Source organism: Syngnathus acus, chromosome 1 (genome assembly GCF_901709675.1).
Source record: "Syngnathus acus chromosome 1, fSynAcu1.2, whole genome shotgun sequence".
Lineage (NCBI taxonomy): Eukaryota > Metazoa > Chordata > Actinopteri > Syngnathiformes > Syngnathidae > Syngnathus > Syngnathus acus.
In genome coordinates, this window is record NC_051087.1 from 5,434,522 (window position 1) to 5,460,903 (window position 26,382).

General features: G+C 43.2%; 1 protein-coding gene across 5 annotated transcripts; it reads left to right on the forward strand.

The window, feature by feature from the left end:
* Positions 1 to 188: 188 nt before the first annotated feature.
* On the forward strand, positions 189 to 26,144 carry LOC119120673 (RNA binding protein fox-1 homolog 2-like). Of its 5 annotated transcripts, none has more exons than XM_037247782.1 (13): positions 189 to 1,268; positions 5,735 to 5,785; positions 15,046 to 15,252; positions 15,940 to 16,107; positions 16,437 to 16,490; positions 16,577 to 16,669; positions 19,705 to 19,792; positions 20,112 to 20,168; positions 20,251 to 20,401; positions 21,130 to 21,166; positions 22,813 to 22,904; positions 23,251 to 23,323; positions 23,654 to 26,144. In XM_037247782.1, exons 1-13 carry the CDS (start codon positions 1,017 to 1,019, stop codon positions 23,696 to 23,698), a joined length of 1,368 nt encoding a protein of 455 aa, XP_037103677.1. In that variant the 5' UTR covers positions 189 to 1,016; the 3' UTR covers positions 23,699 to 26,144. The 5 variants fall into 5 exon arrangements, 4 of the variants coding, with proteins under 4 accessions (XP_037103677.1, XP_037103668.1, XP_037103686.1 ...); XR_005097565.1 differs by lacking the exon at positions 23,654 to 26,144 and adding an exon at positions 20,746 to 20,791 and having other exon boundaries at positions 1,017 to 1,268; positions 23,251 to 23,280; XM_037247773.1 differs by lacking the exon at positions 21,130 to 21,166 and adding an exon at positions 20,746 to 20,791 and having other exon boundaries at positions 1,017 to 1,268.
* Positions 26,145 to 26,382: the final 238 nt, after the last annotated feature.

The window sequence follows — 26,382 nt, forward strand, 5'->3', positions numbered from 1 at the left end:
CATCCAAGCAATAAAAATACCAGACGAGCCCAAGGCAATGCTTCATACTGCATTACTCAACACCGGGCCTAGGTCCTCGGTTGTGTAAGAACTTGGGGAATTGTGTTTTCAAGAGCAAACCCACGGGGCGTAAAAAAACACGCTCTAAAATGAGAAAAACGTAGGTGTGGAAATGGAGAAGATCCAGTGAGAAAGGGGCTTAGAGTAGGAACATCTTTAGACCAGTAAGTTTGACGCCCTCCGCCCCTCGCACAAATGTATGGAGGCACTGCGGCACATTGCGCACACTTGCGGGCTGCGTGGCTCTGCGTTCAAAAGGAGAGCGGAAGACGGGAGGAGGGGAAAGACTTGCCAAGAGGGAGGGGAGCTCGATTTCCTTTCCCCGGAGCACACGCCGCTAGAACACACCGGGAGAAAGAGAGAGAGGGGGAATACTCTTGGCGGAGATAGAAACCGCGAAACGGGGGGGAAAAAACAACCCCGTCCGTCGTCAACCTTTCTAGCTACTTGCGGACTATTATGGGGGCAAAGGGAGCGCTCCTGACCGGGCTCGACTTGCTGTGAACCTCCGCGCTTGTGGTCCTAGTCTACGAGGAGAACACAGGCGACATGTTGAGGGGCTTTTTCGTCTTGCGGTAGGATGTTCTGTCTCTTAATCGAGAGGCCCTCACTGTAAAAAGAAGGGGGGGAAGAGGCTGATTCCTAATGGACATTTTGGCGGTAGGCAGCCATTTGTTGTGATCGCTGCTGATTTATTTGGTTTGTTCGAGTCAGACATAGCACAGGCCTCTGCAAGCTGGCGCCGTCACTGTAAATAGTAGGCGCTATATTTAAACATCTTTATCGTGCAGACTCACGTTTATTTTGTGTGTTTGAAAAGGGCTTACTCTAAGGCCTATGCATTTTAACTAGTTAATTTACCCTTCAGTTGCACGCACAAAGTGCGAAAACAATCGTCCTCCTTTAACCCCAGTAGGGGAGAATAAGAACCCCTTTCTCTCTCTCTATATATATAAATGTTAATGTCGACCGACGTTGCATCGATCATGCTGCCCGTGTCCCGTGGACTTCTGGAGCGGGATCGAGATCTTGACGCCCTTGCCGGAGTGCATCCCAACGTGGGCGGCGCTCCTGCTGTTGTCCGGGGAATGAAGCGTGGAGACCCGGAGCCCGATGGCCAGACAGCGGCCTGCCTGGTCGACTCGACAGGGGCTGAGTGCAAGCGCCCTCGAATGGATTGCTCGGGAGGGATTGGCGACATTGGACAGGTAAGGGAGACTCTCTGAACAGGTTCATTATTGCTTCTTTTGCTCGGTCTTGCTTTTGTTTGTGTCTCATGTAAAGGGGTCACAATTGTAAAACTTAATTCAGTTGTGCTCAGTGATCACAAATGTCATGCTGAATTAGCATTCTAATTAAATTGTGCATGTTACAAACAGCGTGCATGGGGCTTTTCTTAATGTAATTTAAAAACAGCTTGACATGGAAGTGTGGACATTAGTTTGTAGAGAGCAAAATACACGCCACTGTTTGCTTGGGATCTTTTAACGGGGCTGCTGAGCAGGAGGGGATATTGGAGGTAAACAAAGACCCTCTACTTTAAAAGGCAGGTTAGGGACTTCATTGTACCCTTGATACTCCAACACGTTACTTTCCACCACCCTCCTGAACTACTTTGACCTATTTTCCTTTGGTGTCATCGAATTGTCAATTTATACCGTGAATGGTCAAATAAGTCTCCAATGGAGGTTTGTTGTTGAACGAGAGGATGCTTTGCTCATCATTATGCTATATTATGCACGTTGGAGTGCTCTGTGAGGATGGAGAAAGCTATTTGCCTGCCATTGGAAACAGCTGTAATTGAAGTGAAGTGGTCTGTTTGCTCCTGCTTGGAAAACTAAATGGCTGGTGTTACATGCAGACCAGCCGCCAGTGAGTGCTGTCAGTAACATAAACACACTTTAAAGTAGATGTGTGCGGATGGGAGAGCGTGTTTGTGTGTGGGAGAGCAGAGAAGCACAGATCAATAGTTTTAGTCTCTAAAATGTATTGAACGTGAGCTTGTTGGATAATGCGGAAATGGAAGTGGAGAGAGAGCGAGGGCAAGAGAAGGCCACCATCCATAGCTGTTGCTCTCTGAACAGATTTTCCCTATCACTGGCAGTAAAGAGGCTTTGTTTCCAGCTAATGGGATCACGTCTCATACTAGAGGGGGCTTTATAACCACACTGATCCCTGAAATCCTTATCTAAGGCAGAACATTCACACAACACTCGTACTGTTGTACACAAAAAAAAAAAAAAGTGAATTGTGCATCAAAGTCATACTTTGTATTAGACAGATCTTCCACTGCAGTCTTGGTCCTTAACCAGAATATGCATACTGGACAATGGTGCACTTGTAGTGTGCAGACTTCAACTAAATCATACATTTAAAGTGGAACATTTAAAGTGCAAGTTCATTTTAAAAAAAAAAAATACTTTGCAATACGTGTGTTCTACAAAATGTGCCCAAACTAGTTTTTAAAAAAAAACAAGGTTGTTTTAGTTGGGGAAAGAAACCGAAACAAATATTTTTATTAATAAAACAAAAATGCTTTTAACTAAAACAAAAACTAACAAAGCTAACAAGCTAAACATCCTAGGAATTTAAAGAGTGGAAAATATCCTGAAGCTTCATACTTGCCTCCCCATTTTTAACCATTTATTGCTGACACAGGTCAGCTTTGACCTCTAAGTGAAGCGAACACAATTGGATGTGGTTGCGGCCAAGAGCAATCTATTTGGCCTTCTGCAGTAATGGGACTGTTCCCGGCACTGGTTGATGTCATTTTGGTGTGTGGGTGGCAATGCTACATCAAGTCGACGCTAAACCAAAGCTGCATGCAGTTTATGACTCCTTAGCATACCCAAGCAACTTTAAATCAATATATTTGAAAACCAGACTATTGTGTTTTTTGCGCTGCAACAATTGGGCAATCGTTTACATCTCCTTCAGGGTATTCATAACACCACCCTGCATCCGCACTTCGGGTCCGCTACTGGCCAATGTTGAGATGAGGTTGTCACTTTCAATATCCATCAGGCATGTTGCTGAATGTCCCATGTTTGTCACTCTGCATAGGAATGGGGCTGTACGCGCTCTCTCTTTTGCTTTCTTTCTAACATAAGCAGGTCTTGCCAGGGTTGACAGCTTTGAGGACAAATGATTTGACTGGAACATTAATGCACACCCCTTTTTATTCTTATCCCGGCAAACTCGGCAAAAGAAATAGTCTTGCTATGCATTCAGGGTGTATTGTCTTTCATTTTGTTTTCATGCTAGTTGACATAGATCTGGTGGCAGTTGAATAGCCGAATGTTCATTATTATGTCTCTGAATGTTCTGAGCTCATGTTTCTAAACCAGTGTCACGTTGAGTGCTGACTCGGGCAGAGCATTAAAAAAATTCTCAGCCATTTAATCATTCGGGCCCGAGCACTGTATAGATTAAGACAGAATTAAGTAGAGCTCCATTTTCCCCTTCTCTTGTCAACTTTGAATACAAAAGTCAAGTATGACCCTTTTTTAATTTAGCTCAGTGGTATCCACTAAACATCATGTTTTGGGAATTGTGTTTGTTTGGTTCTAAACAATTTGTGTAGCCACTGCCAAAATCTACTTAAGACTCCTCCAACATTTTCTCACAACTGTGCGTGAAACTGTGTTTGTTGTGAAAACTTCACGTGGCGTAAACTTCACTGAAGTAAAATAAACTTGAGGTTGCTGTTTGTAAGCTTAGCACATAAGTGCTGTGTGGATAAAACACATGTGCGTTCTCTCTGTGAGTGTATGAGTGTGTGTGTTCCGTGGCCCGCTTTAGCAGTGATGCGGGATGACTGTCAGAACAGTCAGATATAGTTCTTAAAAGAGCAGCATTCCCAAGACACGATAGGAATAGATTCGAGTTCTGCGACCAAATTAGATGCTTCACAGGCATTTGCACAGCAACCACCTGAGAAGAACAGGGGTCATGTGTTCAAGGCGTTGGTGAAGCTAGGAGAAAAGATGGTGGGAAGGGCAAGTTGGAGGTAAACAAGCTTCTCATCACATAACTTCCCCCTCACCATCTGGTGACCCCCCCACCATCACCACCCACGGCCCGATCCGTTCAACAACTTTGGCATTTTTTTTTAACTATACATATATATACGCAAAGAAAAATGGATACATACTTCTTGTTTTGACCCAGCACTGGAGGTGAATTTCACCAAGCTAGGCCTAAAACATTCTCGACCCATTAATTCTCAAGATAAAGTTCTTGGTGCTAAGATTATTATAGCCGTTGATTAATTAGTGCTTATTCATCACAGTTGCTAATGTTAGCTGAAACACTTTTTTGAAGAGAGGCGTAATCTTTTGACCGCAGCCCTCAATTTTTAAAAACAGATGGATGCAGAAAGACATCCTGCCAATAAATTAATTCCATGTCACGCCATGTTGGTAGCCAAACCAATGAATAACAAAATGGCACTTGAGCATTATTGGGAAGTGAAGTTCTGTGTTTGTTACCTTGCCAACTAATAATGTAACACGTAGATCCGTGTTATCTCTCAATTTTGTCAGTGTAAAAAGAGAATCATCGACATAACGTTTGACATTTCAGAGAGTGAATGAAAACAATCTTTTTGATCTTGTGTAATTTGCACGCAACTGTTATTAAGACTGACGCTGATGCACTCCATGTAGCCCCCCCCCTTCATTCCTTCTGGAAATAAAGCACATGACTCCACTCATGTATGAGTCATTGTTTTTGTTCCCTCTGTTTCCTCTTGTATTTTGGGCTCAGGTTGTCTCATTTCAATTCCAAATGATTAGCATTTTGACAAAAAGTCAGAAATCTCAATTGGTCCTTTCATTATTTGTAATGTGTATTCTTATTTCGATCTTCTGGCCTTGCTTCAAAATAAGGTTATATTTTATTCATGTTATTCAAGCCCCTAAAAAGACGTTTCATTATTTAGGGCTTCAAGATCCTAAGTGCATTTTTGGCTCTTGGATTGTCTCACTTTTTTTTTTTTTTTTTTCTTTCTTTCAATCACTGAGCCACTTCCTGTTTCAGCAGCTTTAGCTCCTGCATTGGCAAAGTGATGTTCAGTTTTAGTGAAATGATCCCTTGGGGGTTCGGTGCAAGATGGCTACAGAACTAATCAGCCCAACTCAAACTGTGATACGCACAGAGCAAAGTGTTTCCCCGAGGGCCAGAGAAGGCAAAGGGACATTACTTCCACAAAGAAAAAGGACAGAGGCACAAGGAAAGGTTGTCTTTTAATTTCACAAGATGAAAAAAATCCCTCCAAAGTGTTGTTGTAATGGCTGCCTTTCTATTTCTAATAGACATTAGTTGATTGAAATATTCTGCCTCAAACGAAATGTTTTAGATTTGAATGGTATTAATAACAATGGCCCCCGCAATCCATTGGGTGTGCCTTTTTCTCCATAATTTCAAAAGTCTAAAGTTTACATACATTTCCTTAGTATTTCTTTGAACTGCAGGATTCAAATATAAGCGTTGGTCAGATGTTTTGGGTAATCTTCCAAAAGCTTCGGACAGATAAAATGAACACTTTTGTCACTCTCAATATTGTGGCATTTAGCAAAACGAATTAATTATATGATAAAAAAATATATAATAATAAAAAAAAGTGTTATGTTACCCTTCAGGTTTCAACTGTATCTCATCTTGTTTCTTTCAGAATAACGATCCACTGACCCTCGGTTACCATGGATACCCACCTCACAGCCAGGTGAGAATGTTGTTATATCAAACATAAGAACAAATAAAGCCATGAATATTCTTAGAATTATTACATCTTGTATAAAACTCAAAACCACCGGGTAGTAGTTATGACAAGAAGGGAAGATAGATTTGAAGTACAAGCCGCATTGGTGTCCTCTCTGAATGTCTTTTCAACACCTACAAAATACAACATTTTGTGTGTTTACGCTTGTAAAGCAGCAGTCTGTTTCCCTGTGTTCCCATTAGCCTACTAACCGTTATTAGACTGCTCAGTTGATATGGTTAATCCTTCGATCATCCACTCATCCTCTGATGCTCTACCCATAATCCTCTCCTCCCTCCCTTCCTCCGCCATCCTCCCAAACCTCTGGTTGCTGCTCTTCTTCATCCCCATCTTAAGCCTTTACTCGAAACCATCTTGTTTGTATGAGGCTGCTTAGATTATTCACATGGCTGCCAGCCAATTAGCCACTTTTCAGTTTTGCTGCACACTGATGAGATGACACTACTTTGAACCATTCCCCCCCCCCCTCTAATGATGATGTTCGAATGAAAATAGTCGCAAAGGCAAAAAGAGTTGCCTGCTGCGAACTACATACGTGTGATAAATTATAGAAAATCATGAATAAGTAAGTGGAGAAACGGTGGCATGCACACAGCACAGACTAGCAACTGGATGTGAGTTGCAAAACACCAATGGGAGACAGATATTAAAATTCAAATAAGCTTCAAACTCCATGACACTGTTTTAAAATGAAACATTTGTTTAGCTTTTCAATTGGAAAATAAAAGCCCCCCCTCGATGCACTTTGTGTGTTGGTGTGTTTTCATGTGTGTAGGGTGGAGCTAATCACACACACTGTCTATTGATTAGTCAACCGAGAAATGTCACATCTGAGTGGAATGGGAAGAAAGCACGGATAATGTCATCACGCAGCAGTGTATTGTCAGTTATTTCATTTTAACTGTTTAATTCAGTGTTTGCCAACCTTTTATTGAGAAAAGTCACATTGTTCCCGTTGGAAAAATAAATAAGCTGAATGAATGTCACAAAAAATAGTTTCTTTAGTGTATTCATAAATGGACTAGATGTGTGTGGAATATTAAATTAAACCAATAATTTGATACAAGCCAAAATTTCAAGGGGGTCTCCTAGATGGCGTGTCGAAATTTCTAAGGCATTTAAAATGACTTGACACCCCCCCCCCCCCCCAAATCATTAGAAAAAAACACCACGTGCCATGTTGCTATCCTTTAAAAAGTTCCCAGCCAGTTAAATGAAATTAAATCTAAGTAAATTAGAATTTGTAAAAACATCTAAAAAAAACAATTCCCAGCAAGTTTAATTAAATTTAAGTAAATTAGAATTTGTAAAAACATGAAGGAAATTTTTACAGTTTGCTGTAGTGATGGTTTGGTCTTTCCTTAAATTCACCTAAAGCCAATCAGACCAATTTACTTTTGGTAAGTACCGTTGATGGGGGGGGACAAAAGGCTATGCAAAAGACAACGATGGCGTGCAGAAGATGTTCCCACATTGCAGAGGTGCTAAACTGTCAAGAGTGGTGTGAAGGTGATGTGATCAAAGGCTCGTAGAGGAAGAGCCTGGGGATCCGCACAAGCTCAATGTGTGAAGAAAGATGTGCTCTGCCTGCTTGATGACATGAACAACACGTATCTCCTCCATGTGCTCTTAATAACTGTATTTACTCCTTTTTTGCATCTTTTGTTGCTTCGCTGGTATGGTGGATTTGAATCAATTCCTGACCCACTTTTTTATGTCTCTCTTTATTATTAATTATTATCTGAAAGATGTCTGAGTCGGAACCCTTAAATAATGAAAAAAGAGGAATCACGCAGCTTTGATTTATTGTCTATTGCCGTAAATGCTTGGCAGGGCGTTTAGACTGTAAACTGTAAATGACAGCTGGGTCACATGTCACTTCAGATTGATGGCCTTTTTTTTTTTAATATATATATGTTTAACACATTTGAGAGAGGATGCATTGCAGTCACCCACTACTGTGATAATAACCACGATTAAATAGTTACCTCTCTGACTGTCAAGAATAGTTCATCTGGGTAAAGCGAGCTTTTTATTACATCTTTTATGGATTCTACCCTAATGTTGAAGGTTAATCAAATCCTGAGCAGGACCCAAATTGCATTGACAAGTAAAAGACGTTTTAAAAATCGATGCACTTAGGTTTTAAAGGTGAAGCGAAGGCATGTTTTTGTGTTTTTTTTTTTTTTTTTTTTTCTTTTTAGGGGGAGTGCTGTCCTTGTCAGTCGAAATATGCTTTTATGCCACAAAGTAGAACGAGCACAGACTTGCTCAACAGCGCCATGTGTGGTTGCAACTGAGTAGGGCACTCAATCTTGCCTTAAATTCTTTAAATTGTGATTAATTGACTATCAAGTCCATTAACACATTAATGTCAACATATTAAAAATCTTAATCTTTGGTCAAGAATGTTTGACTATGTACAGTATGCAAGCTTATTAGCAGTAGCTTGACATCACTAACCTTAAATACATTACTTTTTAGTTGTTGTTTTTTTACTTTAGCCGATGGATGCCGTCTTTCCGGATTTGTATTTGTGTCTGGTTTGTAGAGAAAGAGCGAGGAATGGGATCTCTCTCCCACTGGTACCATCAGTTCCAGTTAACTCACCTATATGGTGAAGGAGAGTGGTGGGAGTGCACGGAAGAAAGAGAGAGAGCTTAGTGGAACTACGATGGAAAGCAGAGGGGAGGGGCAAGTTTGCAGGTGTGACCAAGTCAGGGGGTGGAGTTGTTTTAGAGGTGGCTAGCTTGTCTCTGGCTGAGAGGGGAGATCGAAAAGATGAGCAGGCAAGGGCACAGCAGCAAAACAGAAGCTTGCGTGTAGGGAGAGAAAAGAGGGCGCGAGCGAAAGACGTGAGTGAACGAGGGAGAGAAAGTGACAGGGACAGAGGCTGGAGGAAGAGGAGGAGGCAACGAAGGCGGAGGGGGGGGGGCTGTCAGGGCAGACCCAGCGAGCGGGGGCAGAGAGAGGGAGATTTTGAATCTGTGAGACAGACAAGAAGAGACGGAGCTGCTGAGGTGACACGGGCTCGGTAGAGGGAGAGCCAGCCAGCGAAGCGAGGCGAGGCAGCGTGACAAGAGGAACGGAGTGAGAGAGGAGAAGGAGAGACGACAGTGTGGTGGTGTTGCTCACAATACGATGATGGGACTCTACTATCCTTCCGTGTTGTCGGTGAGTGTTTCCGCTGACCGTGCCTGTGCGCGAACGCTCGGTGACTCTCGGCTACACGACCGTCCGCGGAACTGTCATCAAGCATGAAGCGCTGATTAATGACGAACGGATGAGAACTCCACTTGACCCTTTCGCTCGGGCGCTCCGCTCATTTTATCCCCGGCCGCAAAGTTGCCGTTTTTGATGAAATGCTCCAGTGGCGATGGACGGCAACGCTGTTGTTGTGGCATCTGTTCTGCCGCCCAGAGCGTGAAGCGCACGCAATGTGAACATCGGAGCAGCTCCTGCCAGAAATTATTCTGCCATGTATTATGTATGCTCAGAGGAATCTATGCGATTGCTACGGTGCAGTTGGTTGGATGCTGCGGATCTCCGCGCTGATAAACTCCGCACATGGCTGCTGGGCTGAAAGCAATAAAGGGGTGGGGGGGGGGGGGAGTAAAAGTGGTCTTTATTACCCCTGCAGCTGTCTGTGTACATCATTCTTGCCTATGAGCAAAAAGGACAGGTGTCCACAGAACAGTTGGTCTCCCCCCTTTTTTTTTTTTTTTATAAACGCTCCTCTACTGGCTCAGTAACGTACGCAGAGCGCACTTTGTGTTAAAAAAAAAAAAGTCTTCATATTTAATTTGACACGAGTTAAAAGTGAGCTCTGAGTGTGTGTACGTGTGCGTGATTCCTAATTCACTTTCTCATCGCGTGTGTGCTCCTCTTTCAGCTCTACCTTGCTCTCTTTACTGTTTGACCTCTTTTCTCCCTCCTCCCGCTCTCCCCGGGGCCCTGGCAGCTGTTATCTCAATGTTTTCCTTCAAGAGACCCTGGAAGAGGGGGGGATGGGGAACACAGAGAAAAGAATAAGAGGGAGAATAGAAATTGATTATTTGGGAAAAGGTGACGGGACACCCCCGGCAAGGGAAGCCTGACGGATGATGGGGCTGCCGTTATGCGGGGATGACTTGCTCAGGATACAGTAAGCCAGAAGCTAGCTTGCTCCTTCAGAGAGTTTTTATCCAGCTGACTTTGCAGTTTTCTTTGTAATTTAGTTAATCCCACCAAATGTGCTTATTTTTGCCTTTTTGTGCCTGGCGAAGTTAAAGTACTGGCTGCACTGCTGAAATATTTTCTCAAACCCCACCTATGCCCTCAAGCAGGGGAGAGATTCTTACCTGCTGCAAAGACACACAAGCACACACACACAGGCACGCAAAGCCAGGCAAACACCCCCTCCACACATACATGCACACACACATTTACACACGCTTCCTCCACCTCCAAATCTTCTTATCGATTCTTTGCAGGGTTAACAATAATGGTCTTTAAATGATCCCAATGAGCCGTGTTGCCGTGGCAACTGGGATGAGTCATTCATTTTGCACCGATTGTTAGATGGTTCGAGGCGTGAGGGAGACCGTCGAGCTCACCGCTATGTTAGATAAACACCTTTGCTCTCTGCCTCATTTTTTTTTTTTAAGAAGCGGGAATTGGCTACGGTTGCCACGGTGGAGCATAAACGCTTGTGCCTCCTTTGCAGCAATTTGCTCTGTAATTGCTCCGAAAGCGCTCGCAGTGAGGCATCTGCGCGCTTTTGAACTAGATCGGGGTTGCCCTCGCCGACTTGCCAGTGAGAACGCTGCCCGGGTCGCTCGTTTGCAGATAACCTGCTTACCATTATTATATCGAAATAAAACTCTGAAAAGCAAAGATGTCAGCGTTTGTTTGTTCACCTGCAGGTGTTTGTTTTGAGGTGGCGTGCGGCTATTAATGAGGATTAAATGAAGACAAATAATGTCGCTGGCCTTTTTGTTTTGTTGTGTTTACCATTCGTACGTCGCCGCAGCGGAGCCTAGCGGACCATTGATACAGACGGAGGCGGGGGCAACTGAAGTCAGGGATGGGGTGTGTACAGGCCTGCACACATTTACAGTAGAAGAAGGGGGGTGTCTCCAGAGTCAAACCCTTAAAAGGAGAAAAAAAAAGGGGGTCGGACAGGGAGGGATTTGTTTGACAAGCAGGCATGTTACCCTATAAGGCGACGGGGAAGCCTGTGGGGAGGGCGGGACAGGATGTCGCAGAATTGCTGTTGCTATGAGGCAAACGAGATTGATTGACTCGAATGGGGACGGCGCGTATGTATGCGAGGGTCCCGTCTGGATTTTATGAAGCGGAAAGAAGCCACTCGGCGAGTGGGAGGAAAGGGAGAACAGCGGCATGAAGGGGGAGGAGGAGAAAGGGTGATGTGGGATGGAATAATTAAATAAGAGGGTGTCTCCTGGCTCATCGGTATGCTGCAGACGCGTCGTAAATGCTTTTCCAGCTGTTTGCAACCTCGGTAGCAACGCTGCGGAGCTAAAGGCCAAAAAAAGGGACACGTACTTGAAATTCAACATTTAGTGTACGTCGGGGTACTAAATCATTCTAAAACTATTACTTTGAAGACTGCGCCAACTGACAAAATATGAGGCAGGAAGTTAAATCAAATCTTCCATCGAGTTGAATTAAAATGTAGGATAATGACCGAGCCAAGTAAAACAGTCAAGTGGCATTTCTTGAATGAAATGACCCGGTGGTGCCTCTATCTTTGCCGCGTCATCCTCTCCGTCGTGCTACGCTGACTCTTTTATAACATGGCCCCTCAGACTCACTTGCCGCTGATAACTGACCCGAAAGTAAGTCAGCTACATCTACCGCTCCGAGTCGCTCGCTTTGCCAGTTAAGGGCGTGCACTTACACAACCCTTAATGCCCTAACGCCTGCGGAGTCTCCGCGCACGCCACTATGCACCCAAGATGGACACAAACAAAGCATGCGCAAATCTAAGTGCTGACACAAATGCACACTCGAAAATTTCCCTCAGGTAGAATGCCCTCTTTCTTTTGTCCTGCCATCTATAGTATGTCTTTGGTCAGTGAATGTGAATCCCAAAGGCCATTCACAATAAGACACAGGCTTGTAACGTGATGGGTCAAGAACGTTATTCCAAGAGCCATACGCAGGCACGGAACGGACTATTTTTATGGCTGTTGGGTTTTTGGCTGAAATGCCAATCGCCTAACCAAAGATTCTAAGATTTCTGAAAGAACATCCATCGCCTCTCCATTTTCTTCGCCCCTGGCCAAGATTGTTGGTGTATGTTTGCGCAACAGCTTTCTAAAAGCATGCCATGTGGTCAAGACATAAAAGCATGAAGTCCTGAAATGACTGCCCGCCTGAGTTGCATCACAGGTTGTCCAACTTTGAGTCATCCTTAGTCACGTGAGCTGTGAGTCACCAGCACAGTCTCTCACAGGCGGCTTCTACCAACAAATTGGACAATGTCCGCCAGTAGGTGGAGAAGTGACTTGGTTCTTCTGTCCAGTCTAAATTTGCCAAGATTAAGAGGTTTTCAATCTCCAATGTTAAAGTCACGGATAGCAACATTTTACCCAACCTTCCTCTAACGCTGATAAAATGCTAAACTGGTTCAAAAGATCTTACGGAACAACCAAGTGAATGTAAACATTTACGTACTGACGTGCTACTCGATATACTAACGCTTGTCCTTCATCGACGTCGTAAACATGTTTCATCATACGACCCGAGCCAGGTGATCAACTTTCCCTTTCTATTAAGACATAGGAGCAGCTCTCGTTTCTTTGTTTGTATTTATCACCTAAGTTAGTTCTCACCGAGTGACCCACAACGATGCGTGTCGCCGTCCGCTATCATTTTCATCTTCCGCCCAAATGCTGACTGGAGTTGTTGCAAGATACAATATGAGATCATCCAGGTCATCATATTTGCCTGGCATCTTTTGTTTTTAAGCTCTCCATCTTGAGAGAGCATCATTACAGTTTACCTCCATTTGCTATTGCACGTCGGAGTTTTCGTGCACAAAAAGTGATTGAATTTTACGATGAAATCGCAGACAGTCTGCAAAGCTTCAGGGTTGAAATTAGTGTACACAGCTGCTCTCTGAACATGTGAATGAAGTTGGACACGCTGGTTCGTAATGTGGCCACTGTACTCATCTGGTGCTGCGATCCAGTGAGGGAATCATTTCTGGGAAGACACATGCGCAGTAGAATAACCCGGCGACAGTATTTATGTGTTGACTGGAATTATTTGAATATAGTTCTATGCTGTATGTGCAGGACTGTCTCAGAAAATTTGAATATTGTGATAAAGTTCTTTATTTTCTGTAATGCAATTAAAAAACAAAAATTAAAATAATAAAATATTTCAGTTGATTTGTAATGAATCCAGAATGTATGACTTTTTTTTTTTTAATTGCATTACAGAAAATAAAAAAAACTTTATCACAATATTCTAATTTTCTGAGACAGTCCTGTAGACTAATGAATCGTAGTCACGGATTGCACCGCATGAAATATTTTGTAAACACAAGTTCTCTGCTGGTGAAGTGTTTTTTTTTTTTTTTTGCTGCTGTTTAGCGCAAAAAGCAGCTCATGTTCCACATTGTAAATGATGCCGCAGTGGTTTCACGCAGCGTCGCCATGACGACCACCCACACCGAGGTAATATAAGTGCGGCAGAAAACTGATGTCCTGGTGCCAAAAGCCAGACAAGCAGATACGAAATGTAATCGAAACACGATGAGTGAAAGTCATCTCTCGTGACGGCCCGTATGTCCGAGGCCCGTCGGTTGACGCTGAAATAAAGGCCCCGTGACACAGGTGTGTCACCGAGTAAGGTCAAAAGCTTTGAGACAGATGGCGCACACACAAATACGCGTACATACACGCCCTCCCACACACTTTTAACACTCCCAAAGGGACAGAGATCTATTGTGCTACTCAGATGGGCATGACTGCAGCCTGTCACACACACACACACACACACACACACAACACACACAAGTAAGTGTAGCTCACCAGATGTCAGGTAAGCATGGCAAATTTTTGGGTGGTGAAAGGCAAATGAATATCAATTAACTCAATAATTGTTACGACCTAACCTCAGTGCCACCCTCATCAGAACTACTTTTTTATGATACTACTCATTATAGCGGTGAATGGGAAGGATAATTAGTTGTAGGAGGGCTCGCATGGAGGTACAAGGAGATGGAGAGGTTGCGGCGTGAGTCTTTTATTAGTGAACAGCAAATACGGTGCCAGCTCAAAAGTTGAATGCTCAATGTAAATTTTGGTCAAAGTCACACAAACCTTCAAAGTCACACCTGCTGTTGTCACAAGACAGCAGCGAGAGTGCGACACTTCTGCTCACGTACGGAACATAAGGATGGAAACGTAAAGTTTGCATTTCAAGCAATATGATCGTAATACAATTAGCTCGCCAACTAAGTGAAGGTCTTGTTAAAATGATCTTAAATCTATAGTACTACCTCATGTATGCTTTATTTTAACCTTGCTGCATACTTATCAAGGTCGTAGCCATTTTGCACACTGACAAAAACAAGTTGTAGCACCGAGAGTCTTTAGAACTGTTGTGCACACGTTTTCTCTTTATCACTGCAGTGCTCAGCCAACACAGTCCATACTTCTTCCGTCAGTCATCAACTTCTCTACCCCTCCCCCATTCTCCGTCCATCTCTCGTGACCATTTAGGGTAACCATCCCGCACCCACCAGCACCCAGTGTGGTTTTTTTTTTTCTCCTACGCACGCTGTGAACTGCCACAAGTATATTCCGGACCACTAACGCGGGCACTTGGGCAAGCTTCCATGCTAACAGTCGGCGGCTTTGCGTGAGCTGTGTGGGCGTTTCCGTGTCAAAGGTGGTTTGTATGTAGAGACAAGTGTGTGTCTTGGCATGGACACGCGATTGTACAACACTGAGCAAGGGGGCACGTGACCCTCAATAATAGATGTGTGCAGTGAATATTTGATTGGTAGGGGGGGGGCGAGTGGAGACGGTTCCGCACACGCATATGGGGGCTGCAAATATTTGAGTCTTGTGTGTATGCACCCAACTGAGGTTGATGGAAGTGGCATCCATGCGGTCATGTGACAGGCCTGCTTGAAGATGTAGTGGAAGGTTGCCAACTGAGCTTTTCGCCCTTCCTTCCAACAGGGTTCCCAAGATAGTACTTCTGGTCAGGAGGGACTCGTACCGCCGCCTTTCGCAGCCTTCCCTCCTCCTCCTCCACCCCCTCCCCAGAACGGCCTTGCCCTGGATTACGGCGGCAGTCTGTACGCGGCGGGCGCCGTGCAGGGCCCAGTGGAAGCCGGCGGCGCAGTGAACAGCGTCGTCAATGTTGTCAACAGCCTCGGTGGCCAAGTGAGTGTCAGCCTCCTCCTTCTTCTTCTTCTCCGCATCACATGACACGTTATGATGATGTGGGTAATTTCCGTCTCATTAAATTAGAAAGAACACACTTGATCCAATAGTGCAATCCACATTTCACATGATGTTGCTAACTTGTTATTGGTCCTAAATAGGGCAAGAAATCTTATTTGTAACAAACAAATTATGAGGCTATGAGCTGATTTTGCCAATACAGTCAACATTGAGAGGTAATAATGATGAGTGAAAGTTTTTATTGATATATAATTATTGCTTTAAACATAATTTTTTTCAAATTGGAAAAAGATAGACGGCAGGTGCCCCTCGTAAAACATCCGAGCATTTTTTTAATTTTTTCAGAATACACAAATAATTGTTTGGATGACTAACCGCATTGCATGTCAAAATAGCGCTAAACTCTTAGAACATGATAGATTAGATTTCCGAAGCAAAACAAATAAGCTAGCTGCTGGATCAATACTGGAGCTGATATTAATCTTCTCGTGTTCATCAGACATGTTACCAACTCGATAGTTTCCTAATTGGCACTATTAACAATGTCACTTTTGACTTTGGGTCACATTAACCGCTCAAACGAGGCGGCCAAAACAACACGTAGGTAAATGACAACATTTATTTCCATTGTGTGTCTTTTCCTTCCTCGTCCCTGTGGCCCAACAGTCAGATGGCTCCTCGCAGATTGATGGCCAGTCAGGCTCAGGAGGAGGGGGAGGTAGCGGCGGGGGGAGCATCGGAGATGATTCAGACGCCAAGGGGACACCCAAACGCCTCCACGTGTCCAACATTCCCTTCCGCTTCCGAGACCCAGATCTGCGGCAGATGTTTGGGGTATGAAGACTGAATTATTCACCGTCCCCCTTCCCACCGTGATTCATCACATGACAAATCACTTTGGACTATTGGAGCCCATCTGTTTCTCCCCCCCCCGTACCTTGTTTTCGCAACTGTCCGTCATTTGTGTGTCTTGAAATGAGCATGCCCATTTAAGCGTGTAAAGGGGTGTCTTTTGTCAAATGCGTCCATGTGCATGTACGTGGCGCACACATGTGGAAGTCATATTGGGAGGGTATGGCTAACTGCCAGCTCCTCCCCATGCTTGAACAGTGCTGACACCTTGTGGTGAGATGCGGTACTTGACACTTTTTTTTTTGTCGCAGCAATACGGCAAAATTCTTGATGTCGAGATCATTTTCAACGAGAGAGGATCCAAGGTAAGACAGCAATAGGGACATTTTGCCTTTTCAAATATCAACAACTACCAGAAACACAACTTGCCTCCCCTATACTCTTTTTGCAGGGCTTCGGTTTTGTAACATTTGAGACGAGCGCAGATGCAGAGAGGGCCCGAGAGAAGCTTCATGGTACCCTCGTGGAAGGACGTAAGATTGAGGTAATTTGCCGCTCCCCCCTCCCCTTTTCGTATTTCATTTGAAGATAGCCATTTTTCTCCTTTTGTTCTCCCTTCATGTCCGATGAGAATGCGGCATTTGGCGTTTTTTCCGGATGGCTGTTCTGTGTTCAACTCTAACCTGTCTGCCTTCACTCTAGCATGGCGCATCAGTGCACACACTGGACGGCGCTTCTTGTCGATGTTTACTCTTGTTCTTGTCGTTTCTTCAAAGCTGTATGCTTTGCAAAGCATGCTGGGTGGAGTGGCAGCACGACAGGCATGGCCAGGGGTGGCTGATGATATCCGCTTCTCACAAGCATGGAGGACTTTTTTTTTTTTTTTTTTTCTCCCGCTGCACAGTTTCCCAACATCACACCATCCTTGATCATAATGAGTGGCTATAATTGCGTTCTGGTTGAGTGCAGGAGCCAGTTATTAGCCTTGTGAAAATAGTGCTTGCCGGTGTTAGGAGTTTAACGAATGCTGCATGGTTGGGGTCATGACGTCGGATGATGTTTAAGATTTTAAGAGATGTTTGCATGGCGAGGCCTTGAAGTGCCACCGTTTGGGAATGAGATTGCTGAGAGGTGCGGTGTTGACGATGCCTCCGAAGATTGCTTACACAAAGTGTTGCATCCCCCACTTGTTTTGTATCTATGAAAAATAATCACAACGTGGTTGTATTTTTAGTTTGCCTTTGCCAGCATGAGCTCAGGTTTTTGTGGCGAGTCGTGTCGAAGCTACAATACACCGTTTGCTATGTTGTCTTTCTTTTTCTTGTCAGTAAAGCCCATCTTGCATGGTTGTGATTGTGAATGCGCAGCACTCTTTTTCTGTCCGTGCGTGGGTGGAGAATGACTAAGTGGAAGGCTCGTTATCATCCCCTCTCTTCTCCTGTCCATCAGCTTTCTCCGCTCTTCTTCACCGTGCCAGTCAGTTTGTCTTTGTCTGTGTCCCCCCCCCCCCCCCCCCCCCAACACGATGCACCTCATCCCTGCCCCCACATACCTCCGTATATTCTTCTGTCATACAATTTAAATTACACCGCAGAGCGTTAATAAGTTTTGTTTGAATTTTTCTCCCCGGTTAGTTTTTATGTTTATTCTTTTTCTTTTAATTATTGTGCGTGTCGTGCTTTTCGAGTAGCTGGATTGACTTGGTCTATGTAGGCGACTGTTCACATGTGACATCACTTCCCCTCGAGAGGTGATTCATTATTATCGTTGTGTTCTTTCGATTTTATGTTTTCCTTTTTTTTTTTTTTTTTAATTTGGCTCATCATTTCTTTCGTACACATATTTTCTCTATTTCCCTGATGATTTTTGTATGTTGTTGTTGTCAGTCTCCACGGTAACTGCTCGCGTGTCCTCACGCCGTTCCCCCGGCAACGGTAAGTTGTGTACATGGCATCATCTTTTGAATGAAACCCCTCTCCCCTCACCCCATCCGCCCCAATTGGGGCGGCACCCAAATGACAGCCACGGGGCGATTGATTGAGAGATCCCGATTGGCTAATTCTGTGATTGTTTGGGGAGGTGGAGAATGAAACGATTTGGAGAATAGCAATTGACCGCATGGCATAACGAAGGCCACCCGTGAATGTGCTGCATCTATCTGCAAGTGCAACAATTATGACCTGCAGCACTTCTTCTGCATTCATTCCAATCACCTCTCTAACTGCATTCAACTCCAGAGCTGTGTCTCCTGCATGGTTTGACTCTTCTTTCTCTCGCTCTCTCTATTTTGGCATCTGTATGACATCATATGTCGTTTCTTTGTCATCTTTCAGCCACTAGTTGCATTTAGTTGGGACGGCATGCTGAAGCATGAGTGCTGTGTTAGCCGTAGCGGAGAAGACGGTGTGGCGGTATTTCATGTACTGTAGCAGCTGATCATCACTTTGCGCCAATCCGCTCTCTACTCTGCAGACAGTTGTAAAAGGGGGAAGACACCAGACTGATAATGTGGCCGCGGGCAGCTCAAATTGAGTCCATCTCCAAGTAAAGAGCATTTGAAGGCCCGCGAATAGACGAGTTAGCAGTTTTTCTTTCCCTGGTCTTCTCGATTGCCTTTTTCGACCAGTTTGGTTCTGATGGTGTGCGTTAGCTGCGTGCTTTGAGGGCTCTCTGATCGGGATGCCTGCCTGGCAGCGTTTCACAACCAACAGTTTGAGTTACCTATTTATTATTCATTCATTTGGTTATTTTTAGTCGGGAATGACATTTGCATCCTCCCACTGTTTTTTTTTTTTTCCTTCGCCTTTATCCCCCCATGTGATCTGTCTTCCATATGTATAGTATGTGTGTCTGTTCATGAGAAGGTCTGCACATTGGGACGGCTCGTTTCACTCTCCCGCCCTCATCGTATGTGTTTTCATGTGGACTGGCTCCTCCACCTGCATCCCTCTATCCTCCTGTCCTTTCTCTGTCCTTCCCCTCTTCCTGTTTCTTTTTTTTTTTTCCTGTAAGATGTGATCGGGAGGGCTGCCGAGTTGTTTTTTGATTGCTCCGTTGCTGCCTCAATGCTTGCTGATTGGTTGGTTGTGCTCACCTCTGCTGATGTAAGATGCTCTTGATTGGCTGTGTGTCATTTTTGCATTGGAATATTTTTTTTTTCTTTCATTTCCTTTTGCATTGTGTTAAACCGATGACTATGCTGCTTAATTCACCTTCTTTCCCCTCCTTTTTTCAAAGGTATAGCCGTGCAATAATCTTGGATTTCCTTTTTGAATGCCCCTTTTTTTCTCTCTGAAGTATTTGTTGTGTGCCTTTTGGTTGCATTGTTTGTGTGCAAACTGCCTGACTACTCAACAGGATCCTTGTTTTCAGTGTTTCTCTAAAAATAAAAATGCATGCGTCAAATTCCATGGCTGCTCATCAACAGACTTAATCAAGTCAATTATGAAGGGACAACGACATCTCAATATAACTACTTTTTAGACTTAGTAGTGTACCAGTACCTGAAATAGTTAATTTAGTATATGTGTTCTGAATATGTTAATATTGAGTGAACAATGCGGTTTCTCCTCTGTTTAGGTCAACAATGCCACGGCCAGAGTGATGACAAACAAGAAGATGACAACCCCGTACACTAATGGAGAGGGTCTTGCTGCTCTACCATATGGTATTACTTTTTACACGAAAATTGCACAAAGCAGTATCATGAACACTTTATCATCCTAGCTTTTATTGTCACCGAGTGACATAGATACAACAAAAATATTGGCGCAACTCAGTTTGTGTTTATGAAATAAGAATCTATAAAAAGACAAAAAAATTGTCAGTCAATAAATAATAAAGATAAAAAAATCTACAGAATAAGTGATTCTAAAAAAATTGATAGTGACAGCCCTGTGTGTTTCCATATTAAAATAATAATCTGACTCGAGTGTGATTGTTCAGTGATCCGGTTGAAATTTACTTCATTTTTTGTTTGTCTTCAGCTGGCTGGAAGTTAAGTCCTGTGATGGGCGCCATGTACAGTCCCGAGCTCTACACGGGTACAGTTACCAGATTTGAAAATGAGTCTATGCTTGAAAATATTTCCCATTTGACTTGAGTTATTTTTTTTTTGTCAACCAGTGCCAGGGTTTCCCTACCCAGCGGCAGCTGCAGCGGCCGCCTCCACGGCCGCGGCGACCTTCCGCGGCGCTCATCTGCGAGGTCGCGCGCGGCCCATGTACAGTGCAGTCAGGGCGGCTGTGCCGCAACCTGCCATCCCCACCTACCCTGGGTGAGCACCTCTCATCGCCAAGCCAAATTTCATGTGTGTGTTTGTATGACACTTTGCTGAGCTCAAATACCATTATTTTCTGGGGGGTATTTCCAATCTGGTAATATGAGCTTCAGTAAAGTGAGCATATTTGTATACATTGAGCTGGTGTTGTTTTTCTTGCATGTTGCACGGTGTGTAATAATCTCACATTTCTGTCTTTTCTCTCTTTCACAACCTGTTTGGAAACAATTCCTTCTTCCCTACACTGGCCACATGGTGAAACCACGCACCATTATTTCCCCCCCCCCCCCCTTTTTTTTTCCCCCCCCTTTCTTTGCTCTGTCTCTCTCTCTCTCTCTCAGCGTGATGGCCTATCAGGAAGGTTTTTACAGTGCCGCTGATCTTTATGTAAGTATAAGTGTCACTCCGCCCGCTGCCTCACCCTTTCCTCCCTATGTTTCGACCCCCCTCTTGCCTGTAGGTTTGACAGTGTGACAATGGCACAGACCAAACCCACTCAGACTTGTACTCGAGTGTTTCCAGCATCACACCAATTCTCCCCAGTCCAAGTCCTCATTCCAACAAATTGCAGCTAATATACAGATGCTTGCACATTCATGAGTATTCTCCTGTAGGGTTTGCCTCTGTGCTTTTGTGAGTTGTGTTACCATTACAATTATGAGTGCGTAATGGTGTGTGCGAGTGCGTGAACAGGTTGACAAGAGCTGTTTCTGTTCTCTCTGTAGACTAGTGTTTCAGGACATTAGTGGCAGATTGCCTCAGGTAGGGTTGACACTCTCCATGCGAGAGCCAGTGTGCATCCTCCTCGTCTCCAATGACTGCGTGCTGCTAGACATTTTTTGACCATCTGAGATTGAGATGCCTTCTCTGTCCTCTTCTACTAACTCACTGAATTCTGACAAGGGTGGAGTTGCGGAAGGGGGAGAAAATTATTTAGCACCAGGGAGGAGATAGATAGATGTATGCGTGCAAGCCCAACTGGAATATAGTGCTAAATTCATGTTGATGCAAAATGAAATGAAAGCAGAGGTTATTTTGTTAACTAGTGGGAGTATTTTGCACTTGAGATTCTTCAAAGGGGGAACAAAAAGGGATATCTATTTTTTTCAGTCTCATACCAGGTATTATTTTTCGAACGTATGAAAAAAAGTGATGATGCAGTCATAGAAAGCTCTTAATTAGTGAGTAGAAAAAAGGGTGACATTTCTAATTTTTAAAAAGTGCATCACTGCAAACTACATTTGCAATAATAAATTGGGAAATAGTCTTGCCGAAAATTGTTAGACTCGTCAACTAATCAGTTCAACCCCTCGCAGTAAGAATATTTAAGTTTTATGCCTTTGAGTGAGAAAATACAGCAGTTGTGAAAATGGCATATCGTGCGGATGACTTGATAGCAAAGAAAGGTGCACACATGCAACAACAAAAATCCAAGGAAAAGAAGTGAGTGACCTGCTGCTTTTGAAAAAAAAAAAAAAAAAAAGGATCCATTTGAGGTGCTCCGTCATGACTTTGGTGATAAGCTAATTCAGACCCCTTCCAGGAGTCTCCCTGTGTGTTTCACTTTGTGGCATGCTAACTCAAATCAGTGTCGGCATGCACTCGTATTGTACTTATAAGGCTGACCCACCCCGAGCCCTTCGATCGCCCTCCCCCTCACGCTTAATATTTCTTTTGGAAATTTTCTCCAATCCACCCATCCTTATTTCTCATTTAACCTCCTCTTCACTTCCTTCCCCAACCACGGGTCCAGTCTTTCCCAACGCCTTTGCGACGCAAACCTGTGTGCTGCTCCTGAATGCGGGGACTTGGTCGTGACTGATCTTTAGGCTAGAATGCGGCGGTCTGTGTTGATGGAGGGATGTTTGGTCTAATAAACAGTTCATATCAGAGTTTGGACAAAAGCATGCTGTGTCTGTGATTGGTCGCTTGGCCATCTGAGGTTGTTTATTTTTATGAATGTGTGTGTGAGTGAAAAACGCACACCTGTTGTGTTTTTGTGTGTCCATAGTGTACATATGACACCTTTCCATCTGTTTGTTTTTCTTTAACTGTATGTTTTTGGTAGGGTCACATATTAAGGACTATTCTCCCTCCATGTCCAACTTAACGAAGCGGAAAAGGGCACATTATGAACAAATTGTGGATCTTTTTTTTCGTGGGTTAGTCATGGAGGGAGAGAGCCACACAGAGCCTGAGCTACATCCTTGTGAATGCTGCACCAGATTAGTCTTTTGCTGACTGTCTGCTCGTTAATCTTTCTCCTTTCCCTCACAATGTAACCCTGTAGTTAGTTGCCTGGTGGCTTCTTACCGTGAGCACAATGTCAAGCGAGATTTGAACAAATGTCTTCCTCTGCCACGCACCCGACCCTCGTCTTCCTCCTCTTTTTCATTGCCTCATCGCAGGGAGGCTACGCCACGTATCGTTACGCCCAGCCGACAGCCGTAGCCACACCCGCGGCAGCGGCGGCGGCGGCGGCAGCAGCTTACAGTGACAGGTGAGTGGTGGGCTTATTGTGACTACCATACTAGTTTGAAAAACATTTTATTTTTCTCAAAAGTGGAGACTTAGTAATAAAGTGAGTCATGTTCACAGATTTGAGCAGCACAAATGTTGACGTTACCAAACAGAATTTGCCGGGTACAAAAGCATACCCACTCTATTTTGTGATGCTGTTTTCTCTTCTGATTGTTCATTTTGATATTGACACACACATCACCACCTCTGCCGAGGTTATGCTCCAAATTTTCTACTCCTGGACTAGTGTGCATTTTTATTTGGCATAATGTGTTAAATAAAAAAAAAACCATATTTGAAGGGCTGTTGTTGTTTCTCACCTACAGCTACGGACGAGTCTACACAGCTGACCCCTACCATGCTGCACTTGCCCCAGCTGCCTACGGTGTTGGAGCCATGGTGAGTCGTTTGTAATATCGTGTGCAGTTTTCAATTACAGTACGAGAGTTATGTTTACAAATTATATAATTAGCATTGAGAGATCTCAAGAAAAACAATGGTATGGCCAATGACATTTGAAGATTTTAATTTTTTATTGATATATTTTATATTATATATATTTATATATATATTTATATTGTTTTTTTGTATATTTATATATATATATAATATATATAATATATATATATTATATATATATATTATATATTTTTATTTTAATCAGTCTGTAGGTGTGAACTGCTACTTTCTGGACTCGCCCATTTACTAAATGAGCGTTGTTGTTCACAGGCCACGCTGTACAGGGGGGGCTACAGTAGATTCACCCCTTATTAAAGACACTACATTTCTCAGGAGCTCTTTCATCTGAAAGCGCTCCGTCAATTGTTGCGAAAGTGGACTGCACCCAACTTGGACTCAACCACACCAAGTTCCCATCCAAGAGAAGTCCCATGTTTTCATACACAGAAATAGAGGAATGCTGTATCAAAGACTGATGGCTGGCTGGCCTTGACCTTAAAAAGAAAAGAGAAAAGAAGGCAAAAATAGCCACCTTCCCTTATTGCACGGCTGTATTATAGTCCCACTTCTCAGTCCTTCCTCACTCAGCAGCACAAGACTTGTGATGGAACCCAGATGTTCTTCCAAAGGCTCTTTTCGTTTACCTTTGAATGGTTTGTCTTTGAGAATGACTTGCACGTTCAAGCTCAACTGTGGCAGTAGGGATGCGAGGAAAAGCTCGCTGATGGGTTGTGGCTGAATAGTAAAGGAGAGAATTCGCCGGCGGGCACAGAGACTCAACATGGCAGCTTGGAAAGATGACTGAAAGCTGAGGGAGGGAGGCTTACTAGCGCCGGTCCTTACCTCAAATTTTCTCACTATACGGAAACGGTGAACCTTTAAATTATAATATGCAAATAAATTAGTTTAGAGTCAGTTACCAAATTTAGAATCATTGAAATCCCTATAGGTTTTATTTTTCTCCCTGACATCAGCTAAACTTTGCTAGCGAGGTTTTGGCCCAGCGTGTTCTCACACAGAATTTGGTAGCATATGGTAAAAAAAACAGACACGTTTACTAATTTGCTTTTTCCTCAAATAATAACCATGACATGGTTTAGTGACTCAACTGGTATTAGGGCTAGGGCTTTGTTACTTGGACAATTGCATTATTTTAAGTTGAAAGCATTTTATCTACAAATATCTCATTCAAACATGTATAGTAAAAAAAAAATGTATTATAGCAAATATATCACTTAATACCGAAGGGTCCATCTGCAGTTCGTGTCATTTTCTGGACATCAAATGGGTGTTTGTGTTTCACAACCATGTTAAAAAAAGGCTTTTGCTCCACTTGGCAAGACAGAGGCACCTAAGTCTCCAAATGTTAGCTTTACAGATGCCATGTCTGCCTGCCAGATGGAAATGATATCTCTCGTGACGTGGTGTTATCAGTCATAGTGCCATCTGAAGGGAGATCAGAGGTGTTATCATTTTTTTCTGTGATTAACTGGGGCATGGCATGGCGTCTATTAGTGAATGAAAAAATATAACAAAAAAATAAGGCTGTCATTTTTCAGAATAAGTCATAGTAAAACAACTTCCAAGCAAGCATTTTTTTTTGCTTCTACTAATTATAGTCTGTTTTGGTATGGGGTCTGAAAAAATCCTCATTAAAATATGTTGAGGCCTTAAAAAGTGAAAATAAGCATCGGTAAAGTGATGTTTTGCCTCTTGGCCTCCGGCACGGAATGTCACCCACACTCTGTGCATGTGCTACGACGCACCAAAAGTGCAACACTAAGCTGATGGCGCTCTTACTTAGAGTAGCTATTTTTTAATTTTTTTTTATGCTTTGAATCTACTAATTCAAGTATTCACTGTGTAAACGTTAGATTCTTCCCTCAGGCTCCGTAATTGATGAGTAACTCCAACGCTGATTAAGTCTTCCTGAAAAACAAAATAGGTGATAGTGAGAGAGATTCTGTCAAGTTAATGGGGAAAAAAAAACAATATTTAAATGCAAAACACCTTACTATTGTGCATATTTCTATACTATTGTATTCTATATTTCCAGATGTGGCTTTTTTGGCTTTTTGTTTTTGTTCCAAAGATTTGTAGAAAGCACATTTTTTGGAATATATGTATAAATATATTATCTTTGTTAATGTCATCCTTGATGATCCTATTGCTGTCTTTTACTTTGTGTTCTTTTTATATCCGCAAGTGTTGTTCCTCCTGAAAAGGTGTAAGTTAAATTTCAATTTTTATTAACATGATTATTTTTATTCTGATCGAACGTCTTGAGAAAGTCATACCAAGAGGAGAACTACGTAATGGTATGCATGTAACACTAGCAGACTGTTGTTTTGGGGATTATTTAGCATGATATTTGACCGTACATCACAATATACCGAACGTTATTTTCCTTATGTCCGCATTTTCAGGTGACTTGAATGAGTTGGTGGAAAGCACTACTTTGGCTTATTTCAACGTCGCATTTTGTAACGCAGACTTGGAACATTTCAAATGAGCAAATCTGCACACATCAGGTTGTTTTAAATTGTGTGTGAAACCTGGCAGATTTCTCCTATTACATTTTTTTATGTGCTGCTCATGAATGCAATTTCTTTAATATCTCCATTCAGCTATAGAATGTGTGCTAGACAGAAGAAAAAAAAAAAGGACTAGCCAAAGATGCTAACAAGAGTCCTCAGCACATTCTACTTAACCAACTGCAAAATGGTCTCTAATAGGGTCATTCAAGGCATGGACAAACAAACCAGCATGAGCAATTACTTGTCAAGTCAAACAAAAAAAAATAGTTGTGCATGAAACTTGTGTCTTTGGTGTTTGACATCTGAGACATTTGCATCTTTACTCACTAAATGAAAGCCATGACTGATGACAGCTAGCAGTCAGGACCGAGTGAATACTAACTAGCACAATGTGGCAACCTGGAGGAAAGAAAAAAATAAGTATGGCAGCTTGATTTAGTCATGGTTCTCCTGCCACTTTAT

What these genes read in the sequence shown, in the direction of transcription:
- LOC119120673 (XM_037247773.1), top strand. Translation starts at nt 1,017, where the DNA reads ATGTTAATGTCGACCGACGTTGCATCGATCATGCTGCCCGTGTCCCGT. An exon ending in CAGTCCCGAGCTCTACACGG is followed by an intron (nt 20,169 to 20,250) that starts GTACAGTTACCA and finishes TTTGTCAACCAG; the next exon opens with TGCCAGGGTTTCCCTACCCA. An exon ending in ACAGTGCCGCTGATCTTTAT is followed by an intron (nt 20,792 to 22,812) that starts GTAAGTATAAGT and finishes GCCTCATCGCAG; the next exon opens with GGAGGCTACGCCACGTATCG.